The sequence below is a fragment of the Myodes glareolus genome, chromosome 6, assembly GCF_982192425.1.
Source record: "Myodes glareolus chromosome 6, mMyoGla1.1, whole genome shotgun sequence".
NCBI lineage: Eukaryota > Metazoa > Chordata > Mammalia > Rodentia > Cricetidae > Myodes > Myodes glareolus.
In genome coordinates this window covers 13,952,877-13,963,517 of record NC_142031.1, presented here as the reverse complement: position 1 = coordinate 13,963,517, position 10,641 = coordinate 13,952,877, and the positions used below count along the sequence as shown (strand labels likewise).

The window sequence follows — 10,641 nt, the reverse complement described above, 5'->3', positions numbered from 1 at the left end:
TTTGCGCTTCTGCTGATTTATTGGCCGGCTGGACCCACAGAACACACATCTCGAGACAGCCAAGCCCCTCCCCTCTCCCTGTATGTGGAGAGAGGTTCAGCTGTCCCAATGAGTCCTGCCTTGGCCTCTGGGGTGGGGCTCCCCGGGCCTCTCCTGCAGGATGGGGGTACAGGCAGAAGGTGAAGGGCTAGGTCAGTCATCTCTTCTCCTGCACTGAGCCCCCAGGCCAGTTGACCATCCCCCTCCAGACGGTGGGACCACCATAGTCGATCCATGTCTTATGAAAGACATTCTTCACCCGGAAGCCAGTCGTCCTAAGCTTCAACAGCCTTCCTTCACCTCCCAGAGGATTTGGACAGCCAGGTTTGCAAACGTCGGATAATGGGGGGCGTGTTAGGCTAAAAAGTGATACCTGCCAGTCCCAAAGCATCTACAGGCACCCACAGTGTGACGACAGGCTCACAGAGGCACCCACTGTGTGACACCTCAAGCTGGGTGGGACAGAGGCGGGTCCTGGCCAGGAACTTGCAGTGGGAATGATGGTCACACTTTGACCTAATTGGACCCCCAGGTACTTCCTTGAGGGGTGGGGTGGGTAGATTCTCTCTTGCCTTATGTGGAATAGTCTGACTTTTCAACCATCCCTTATAGGGCGGGAGGCTATCAGCCGAAACAAAACCCTGGGCCTTGCATCATAGGAAGCACAAGCCGAGTGGCTGAGGAGATAATGTACCGATCCTTCCAGACCCTCAGAGAAGTTTGGGGCTGTGTGTAAATGGTATTTAGGAGCGTCCCATGGTCATGTTGGTCTACATTAACACAAGGCCTTTCTTTGGGGAGCAGTAAGAGGACTCATGCCTGGGAAATGAATGGGCTGCAGATAAATGCAGGCCCTTCAAGAGGAAAGGCTTCTGAGGGCAATAGGGCACCCTGGGCATTCCGTTCTAGAAACTGAGAATCTCTTGGTGCTTGTTGCTCAGGGGTCTGTCTCAGTCTCCATGGCCTGGGCCGATGCCCCATCCCAGGGGAAGGATGGGGAATGGGCGGTGGCTCAGGGTATCATGTGCCACCACTTGAAGGCAAAGGGCTCCCGGCGCACATTGGTGCCACAGTGAACCTCCCCGTGCAGCATGTGGTATGGCGTGAAGTCATCGATAAAGGTGCAGTGGAGGCCCAGCGGCTCAAGCAGGGAGCGCACCTTCTCCTCCAGGCAGCAGCGGCCGTTGATGATGGGTCCGAAGGGCTTGGGGATGCCCAGGTGCTTACCCAGCACCAGCATGTTCACCTGTGGAGCCAGAGGGGGCCCAGATCAGAGGTGGGACTTCAACATCACCTTCCCACCCTGGAAGCCCCAGGAGAACCTGGGGTTATCTCCACGCAGCCTTGAATGTATCTGCTCTCTCGTTCCTGTGTGGTGGGGGCTAGAGAGAGAGCCAGTGAATCCAACACCTGCAGAAGGATCTGCACAGCCCAGCCTGGCGATGTCCCCAGCCACTCCCTTCCTCATTGGTGATCTGTGGTGGCTGTCATGTATGCACAACAGAACCCCCTACCTCCTAGGCTATCTCTGATTGGATTAAGATGACCAAGATGAGCCAATCAGATTCTCTCTCCCAGAAAGTTAGAGTTGACATGGGAAGAGTCTCAGTCTTTGCCTAGACAGGTCCTGCATCTTATGGCCATGTTCATCGTGGTGGTTTGAATGAGAATGGTCCCCACAGTCTCATATACATGAATGCTTGGTCCCCAGCTGGGGCGCTGTTTGGGAAGGATTAAGAAATATGGTCTCGGAGCAGGTTCCAAAAAGTCCATGCCATTCCCAGTTAACTCTATCTGCCTTGCACTTGTGGATCAGATGTAAGCTGTCGGTTACTGCTCCAGCGCCATGCCTGTCCACCTGCTGCCTTGTGCCTTGTCGTGGAGGTCAGGGATTCCCCCTCTAAAACTGTAAGCCCCCATTAAATGTTGTCTTCTCCACATTGCCTTGGTCATGGTGCCTTATCACAATGGCAGCAAAGAAACAAGGATGTTTGTATCTGCCTGCAGAGCAGAGAAGGAGAGGGGGCAGCGTCTCTGCCTGCCTGCAGAGGAGCGAAGGAGAGAGGGGGCAGTGTCTCTGTCTGCAGTGCAGGGAAGGAGGGGGGCAGCGTCTCTGCCTGCAGAGCAGCGAAGGAGAGGGGGCAGTGAGGGGGAAACAAGCAGAAGCAGTGACATGGACACAGAAACGAGAGGGCTCCAGGCCACGCCGAGGGCTTCCTGTCACCATCCCCACCCTCAGATGTCATAGTGTCCTTGTGTCGAATCTCCATCTGAGCCAGCTTGGGTGGGCCTCTGCTCTAGCCAACACAAGAACCTCAACCCTTACACAAGCTTCCGGGGACACGTGGATTAATTACAAGGCCTCCCCAAGCACGCAGGAAGGAAGGAAGGAAGGAAGGAAGAAAGGAAGGAAGGAAGGAAGGAAGGAAGGAAGGAAGGAAGGAAGGAAGGAAGGAAGGAAGAAAGGGGAGCGGAGAAAGGCGTTGCAAGCAAGGGCAAAAAGCCAGGGAGGGATGGAAAAGAGGACCGGGTTAGGGTTAGGGCTGGGTTAGGGCTGGGTTAGGGTTAAGGCTAGGGTTGGGTTAGGGTTGAGGTTGGGGTTAGGGTTAGGGTTGGGTTATGGTTTGGGTTAGGGCTGGGTTAGGGTTGGGGTTACAGTTTGGGTTAGGGTTAAAGCTAGGGTTGGGTTAGGGCTGGGTTACGGTTTTGGCTAGGGTTGGAGTTAGGGCTGGGTTATGATTAATGTGTTAGGGTTAGTGTTTTGTTGGAGTTACGGTTGGGGTTAGGGTTGGGTTAGGTTAGGGTTAATGGATACAGGCTCTGAGACTGGTGAATGAAGAGGCCAGCCTGTGGCCAGGGCAGCAACATTGCCTCTGGCTGCGTGTTAGAAGGCAGCCACACTTTATGACCCTCCCTCAGATCTGCTTAGTCAGGACATTTGAGGGGGACTCCAGGAGTTGGGGGTTTGAGATGCACACTCAAGGCTCAGAGACAGCAGAGCCAAGGCTACAGTTCCATCAAAGGCATGTTTTCCATGAATCCCTCTGGTATCTCCACTCCTATCTCAGATTGGTTGCACCTTGTCTCATTTGTGTTCTGATCACTTAACCCTCACCATACAGCGTACATGGTAGGTAGATGCCCTCAGAACAGGGAGGAGAGTTTCCCTCTAACAGAGGACAGGGACAGCTCTTAACCATCTCTGATCCCCATGGAACATCTGGTTCTGTGTGGGGTGATGGTAGCCGAATCGGGCATGACCTCTCAGCTCCTGAGTGAAGCCATGTGCCTGCACAAATGATTCTATGTAACTTTTCCTTATGCCACAGATGTGAACTCAGCCCCATCCTTCATGGGCAACCAGCCACAGGAAGCCACAATGTCAGCCTGGGCGTCCTGGGACCCCGATTCTCCTCACCACCACTGTTGGTCACCACAGTTCCACACATGAAGGCAATCGAATGTCTTCCCCTAGAACTGAGTCTCAGAGCTCATCTGAGGATGCCCAGGTGGGAAACTCACCAAGTCGGGGAAGAAAGCCACGGCCTTCCTTCTCTCTGTCTTGAAGAGCTGCGGGATGTCAATGATGTCGCAGTCAGAGAGGCCCAGCTCCCGCTTCAGCACCTCGCGGTTCCAGTCGATACAGCTCTGCAGGTTGGTAAGGGGCCAAACTGGAGAGACCTTGCCAGTGTGGCTGAGGCAGGTGTTCAAGTGCCCACCAGCAACTATACAAACCCCACCTGCCTAGATCCCTCCCTCCCATGTCCTGCTCCTCTGTCTGAGCAAACATTGAGAACACTCATCCTAGACACCAACTTAGGGGATCTCATTCAATACATGGTTTAAGATTTCTGTTGTCTTTAAGTGTGTGTGTGTGTGTGTGTGTGTGTGTGTGTGTGTGTGTGTGTTTGTACCTGGATGCAGTACCCCTTGGAGGCCAGAAGAGGGCATCAGATCCCAAGGCCACCCTACACTGGGCTGAAGGGCCACAAGCCTTGCTGCTATTCCCATGTCTGTCTCCTTTTCTGACCGGGTAGGCCGCAATGCTTTTGCCCACTGACTTATCCTAGCCTCTTCACTATGTCTTCACACGGTCCCAACTTCAGGGCTGTAACAGGCTATATATACCCTTGCTGTAGATGCTGACATTCTTCTTGGGGGTTGAGCTGTACCTCTCTCATTGCTTACAGCTCTGGGCGCTCATGGCCCTGCCTGTATTTCTCAGATGCACAGGGCTCACACCCTTCCCCCAGGTTAAAGGAGAGTTTGGGCCTGTTTCAACCTGACTGACCTTTTGTGAACTGTGAGTCCCAGAGGTCTGCCCTGGCTCTGACTCCAGTCCTGTCCACACCCACGTGCCCCCCACAGCCCCACGGCCTTTGTACCTGTGCAAACTTATTAAAGTTGATAAGGTTCTGGTTGGAAAGCACCTGATTAATGGAGATGGTCTTGACCCGCCTGTCACCTGCGAAAGAGACAAAGAGGCCTGGGGGCACTAGCGCAAGGCAGTATGAGGGCCTCCCACTCTGGAGACCAGAGGCCAAGTTCATAGCTGCTGGTATGGTTGAGTCAACGGCTCCTCGAGTTGCCTGAACAAGGGGTGGGCAGCATTTGTGAGAGCTTAGCCTAGCCTGTCGGCACATCTGGAGGAAGAAGAGGCATTGGAAGAGTCTGGTTGCCAGCGGGTAACGAACTGCAGAGTCTTACTTGAGTTCATTGGAGGTGGTAATGACTAATTGGGATTAACAGTTGACCTGGGCACCCGGTAGTGGTTCCTCTTCCTCCAGCTCCTGGGGGAGAAGCTGGCTCTGTTGCTGGCCCTCACCCCAGGGCTGGGGTTTATGGGTTCTCTAGGCAGTGAACCAGCCAGTCCCAACAGGCTAGGAGTCCAAACCAACAGGTTTTGGCTTGCTTCTTTAGGAGTGACTTCAGGCCTAGCTTTCCTGCCCGCCCAGTGGAGGCCATGGAGACAGAACTGACCAGGGGAGCAGAGTTTGCAGCCCCCCCAGCTGCCGGCTTACCAAACCCTGATCGTGAGGCTGAAAGGAAGCTCCTCCATGGTCAGTGCCTCATTCCCCTGTACTCTGCAAGGGATGTGTCATTACTGTCACCTGCCTGACAAGGGAACTAAGGCTCCAGGTGCTCAGGTGACTTACCCAAGGCCCTACAACAAGCCAGGTGCTCCTAAGGGACTTCTAGACCCTCATTTAATCAGGGAAAACTAGGAGTGTCAGCCATGAGCATCCGAGGGCGTGGAGGGGCAGAAGAGGCTCCTCTGACCTACACACATAGCTGTAGGTCCCATGTCCCCACCTGGAGGCAGGTAGTCTCATTACAGGCCAGCTCTGTGGCATCTTTTGTGAGGCCCTGGGGCCAGCACCTCCTCCCTCTGAGCCTCAACTAACAGCAGATTCCACCCAGGGTCCCACCCCACCCCACCCCCAGGGCCTATCAGGATCATCAGGATAATGTCTATGATACTCCAAACCTGGGCCTGACACTCCTAGGCTCTGAATAAGCCTGTCCTGGTGTGTCTGCAATTGGGGGGTGTGGCTGATGCATATAGCTTACCTTCCCATCTGGGCAGGTTGGACTAATTCTGGTCCACCTACTGTTCACAGTATTTTTTGGTTTTTCGAGACAGGGTTTCTCTGCAGCTTTGGGGCCTGTCCTGGAACTAGCTCTTGTAGACCAGGCTGGCCTTGAACTCACAGAGATCAGCCTGCCTCTGCCTCCCGAGTGATGGGATTAAAGGCATGTGCCACCACGGCCCGGCTAAGGTTTTTTGTTTGTTTGTTTGTTTTGTTTTTAAGATTGAATTTGGGTTCAGAGAAATCTCACTAGGGTCTCTGTGAAGCAATGGCTTAGGGAACATAGTCACTGTTTTATTTTCTGGGCCCCAATGCTGTGCTTGGAGCAGGGAGACCTAACAAACCGAGCAGGGCACTTGGAAGCGGATTTGGTCCAGGATATTCTCTACCTCCCACGTAGCTGAGAAAATGTAGGACTTTAGTGCCCAAAAGAGCTTTCTTTGATTTTATTTGTTTTTGGTCTGTTGAGCCAGGTCCTCACTAGGTAGCACAGGCTAGCCTCACACCTGTACTTACCCTGACCCCGTTCCAAGTGCTGGGGTTACAGGCCTACACCATGCCCTGCTACAGTCTAGCCAGCCCTACCCATCTAAACTGCTCCATTGAATAATGAGAGCACAGGCTCCTCATTCACAAACGGGGTGAGGAAAAACCTCGCTAAACACACGAGAGTAGGAAACACTCCTTCCACAGTCTCTCTTGACTCATCAGAGTGTCTAAAATTTGCTAATTGACAGGGTATCCATGGGGGCAGTGTGGCCCTTCACAACCCTGAGGCCTGACTCTGATGTGGTTGCATGAGAGACACACTCCGCTGGCATGGGGTGACTCACTGAGCCAGCCACCTCCCTTGCCACAGGCTCACCACCTCAAGCAGCCACCACTGGAGGTGGCCAGACTGCTGCAGCCTCCTGGCAAGGATGCGCCGGCAAGGGGCTCCTCCCATCAAGGTGCCCCTCGGCTGCCCCTGAAGGGCAAGGGCAGTAGATGCCAGGCTATGGGTCATTCCCCGCCCCTCAAACCCAGGCCCTGTTGCAGGTGAGGGCGCAACTCCATTCCATGATGACCAGGGAAAGAAGGCATGGTAGCTGGGGCTTCAGAAGCAGGGTAGAGGGCGGCAGAGAGCTCCTCCGAGAGACAGAAGGCCACTGGTGGAGGCTCTGGGGCTCCAGCAGCTTTGATGGAGGCTCTGGGGCTCCAGCAGCTTTGTAGACCTATTAGACTTCACTTAAAATCAAACCCGTGACTGAAGAGCGCTAAACCTGGGCTCTGGGACCTTCTAAGTGGAGGCATGACGGGACATCCCTGGGCACACCTGGCCCTCACCTTCTTCTCCAAACCCTCTGCCCTGTGCCCATCTTAGCCCTGCCCCCACTGCAGGCACTGTCATGTCAGGAGGAAACATTCCTGAATTTTGGGGGTACCACTTGGCTTTAAAATGCTCATTCCTTTCTGAAATCATGGGGTGCTCAATTCAGAAGAGAGACAATACTGTTTTGGGGGGACTTGACATCTTTACTCACCAATGACCCCCTCAAAAAGGAGGGACCTGCCATGGCCCCACTTCTGTTTTTCCTGGAACAGCCTGAAGCAGGCAGCGGGGCTGGCCAGGAGGAGCCGGAAGCCCTGTGTAGAGAGCAGGCACAGCTGAATTCATGGCCTTATGTACCCGCCAGCCCCAGCCCAGCCCTGGCCCCAAACTCTCAAGGCTGTTAAGACATGACCACAAGTCCTTACCTTCCTGTCTGGGGCAGGGACAAAGCTCAGGAACTCATCCACGTGGCCCACAGCCAGCCAGTCCACAAAGAGCTCCACCAGGGGCTGTACTTTCTGGGCATGGAGGAAATTTCGCACTACCTGGGTGACCCTGCGGCCTCTCGACCTGGGCCAGGGTCAGGAAAAGATGCCAGACTAAACACACACTCGGGAAGAAACAAAATGGCCGGACGGCAGCTCTCCCCAATATCTTACTCCAAAATGTGCTCCCAGGCATACTGGCACAGACCTAACATTCCAGCATTTGGGAAGCTGAGGCAGGAGGATTGCAAGTTCAAAGTTAGCCCAGGATAGGAAGTGAATTCCAGGCCAGCCTGAGCAACATAGCAAGACTTTAATCTCAAAACAACATATTACTTTATAAGCGGGAAACACAGTCAGTAAGGTGTGCTTTTTGTTTTCTTTGTTTTTTGTTTTTTTTTTTTTTTGTTTTTTGTTTTTTGAAGACAGGGTTTCTCTGTAGCTTTTGCAGCCTGTCCTGGAACTAGCTCTTGTAGACCAGGCTGGCCTCGAACTCACAGAGATTCGCCTGCCTCTGTCTCCCGAGTGCTGGGATTAAAGGCATGTGCCACTACTGCCAGGCTTAAGGTGTGTTTTAATATTCCACACAGGGTGGGTTCTGACAACCACACTTAGCACAGGCTAGCCACGGTGAGGAGTCCTCAGAACCACGTTCTCTAGGACACGGTGTCACACCATCCCTATTATTGTCTTGGTTCTCACATAGTTGAGTTAGTTTACACTTCTCTGGCAGCCTCAGTTTCCTCAGATGTCAGCGGGAGAGGTCAACAGGGCCATCCCAGCGGGTCTCACCGTCCTAGTACTTTCTGTTCATGCATTTACAATCCATCCTTCTTTTGCCTTCTGAAAAATTACTATAGCAAGGTCTCGTTGTCTTCTCTCTAGGCCGACTCAGGATTCATCCATTATGTGACGTCATCTGTTCTAGTGGCTTTGCTTAACTGACTGTGACTATTATCTCCTTCTCCATCATCAACCTGTATCACGTGCAGAATACACCATGTGTGTGTGCATGTGTGTGTGTGTGTGTACATTAAGGCTACTGTCATCTCAACTCACATTTTACTTAATGCCTCTCCTACTCCAGAAAAAGACCCAACAGTAGTCATTTCCAGCGTCTTATGAACAAGGTTTAACTTAAATGCTGTTTTTCTCTATGCTGCCAGCTGCTACCTTATATGCTACCACATATTTATGTCATAGAGGACTTCAGTCTAACCAGAATGTGGTGTGTGTGTGTGTGTGTGTGTGTGTGTGTGTGTGTGTGTGTGTGTGTGACTCAATCTTTCTGGGCCTCTTATAGAGGAAAGGGTTGGACTTAATGACGTCTTAGGTCCCTGCTCACTCTGGCCTGACTTCCCAGGGTAAGCACAGGCAGTCTGCAGAGCGGCCCACCCCACCCAGGACTTCTCCACTCTCCACCCCCCACCAGCACCAATTCTAGAGCCTCTCACCCAGGCAGGTTGCCCCCAATGAGGATCCTCCCCAAGGGGTACTCCTTCCCATTGGCCACCACCGGCGGGCTGACCTCCAGGTTGCCAAAGGAGTCCAGGCCACTCACGGAGTTGTCTCGCGGTTCCCGAGTCACATAGCCGAAATCTAGACCCTGGTAGGGAAAACGGAGTCAGGCCTGGGCAGAGTACCAGGAAGAGTCTGAACTCACGTGACGGGCTCTGAATCCCTAAAAGATGGGGTGGGAGTGAGCGCCCATTCTTCAGGTGGAAATACTGAGTCAGAAATGGGATCGGGTCTGGTTGTATGTCACATGTGTAAGGGGGCCGAAGTTGGGAAGTAATCAATTGCCAGGTCTGTGCTGGGCCTGTCAAGCTGGTGTCATTTTGTCAGTCACAGACCACAGAGGTCGGGCCCAGTGACTGTGTACCCTGAATAGACAGAACCTTCCTGGTAGGTAGCTCTCACCATGATGAAGACAGACACTTGCGAAGCTGTTCCTGCCATTGAGGAAATAGAGGCTCTGAGAGGGACCTAAGTCTGACAATATCACACAGCATGTGGGTGACACCAAAGCCCTTAGGTTTTGCCTGCGGTGCAAACCCCCCCCCCATCAGCAAAGAAAATTACATAGCACTCTATCACATTAGAAGCACGGATAAATGCGCACTATTCCACACTATAAGTGCGGGATAGGCTTATACCGAAATTAATTGTCTCTTACAAATGTCACTGGCCCTCTTTCAGACAGTAACTGGCCAGCTGTCCTTCCTACAGACCAGGTTCCCTGTATACCCTGGGTGTCCCTGGGGATGTGTCTTCTCAGTCCCCAGGGCTGCATTGCCCCGCTCCCACTCACCAGGATTCTTTTGTAAGGAAAACCCTGCAGCTCCCCATTCCTCGGGGAATCAAAGACCACGGGCAAAGTCTTGTGTGGCGCCTGCACGTAGCCCAGCTCCATCTCATCCTGCAGATGGGGAGAGAGGCCATAGCTGTGACAGTCAGCAGCACCCCCAAGTGCTGGTTACTTAGCTCTTGGGGAGGGCGGCTCCTAAGTGTGGGTTGTTCTCTGCTCTTTGAGATGGGGGAACCAGCGAAGCAAAGGAGGTGGGGGCTGGGTTGCCTATGAGAGTCACATAGGAATAAATGAGAAACCAGACTTTGGGGTGTGCCGGTGCTGGGGCTGGGCGGGATGGGTACAGAGGAAGACGCAGCATGGCCCAAGTTCAATCTACGGGACTAAACCTCAGAGCTTGTCCCTTCCCAGAACCACTGCCCTGGCCCAGGGAGCAAATGAGGTTCAATCTCCTGTCTCCTGCCTCCGGGTCTTGGCACACGCTAGTCCTCTGTCAGGACCTCCGGATCCCATCCCACCTGATGATCCAAGTCCCAGCCTTTGTCAGCACAGGGGCCGGGTGTTCGCTGCATGAGCTCATAAGCAAACACCCAGGTGTGATTACAAGAGGCCAGAGAAGAGGAAATGACGCTATGCAGAGCCTGTGGGAGAAGTGCCTGGGGAAAAGGCCAGCTGCGAATATTCCCCATAGTCCCAGTCCAGCTCACATAGACGATCCTTCCCTGGCCCCTCCCTCCTGGGCTTTTCCTCGGAGGATCCTCCCTCACGGCTCTCCACCAGAAGCCCCGCCCCTGGCCCCTCCCTCCTGGGCTTTTCCTCGGAGGATCCTCCCCCACGGCTCTCCACCAGAAGCCCCGCCCCTGGCCCCTCCCTCCTGGGCTTTTCCTCGGAGGATCCTCCCCCATG

The 10,641-nt window shown here is 53.6% G+C and overlaps 1 protein-coding gene across 1 annotated transcript in view; it reads right to left on the bottom strand.

Moving 5' to 3' along the window:
* The window catches only part of Padi3 (peptidyl arginine deiminase 3), a 28,265-nt gene continuing 17,624 nt past the window's right edge, over positions 1-10,641 (bottom strand). Inside the window, exons 10-16 of the mRNA XM_048426657.3 lie at positions 9,739-9,846; positions 8,882-9,033; positions 7,368-7,512; positions 7,154-7,256; positions 4,425-4,504; positions 3,562-3,687; positions 1-1,285 (exon numbers count right to left, since the gene is read on the bottom strand). Coding sequence (XP_048282614.1) covers positions 1,052-1,285; positions 3,562-3,687; positions 4,425-4,504; positions 7,154-7,256; positions 7,368-7,512; positions 8,882-9,033; positions 9,739-9,846 — 948 coding nt within the window. The 3' untranslated portion in view covers positions 1-1,051. The remainder of the gene's footprint in view (positions 1,286-3,561; positions 3,688-4,424; positions 4,505-7,153; positions 7,257-7,367; positions 7,513-8,881; positions 9,034-9,738; positions 9,847-10,641) is intronic.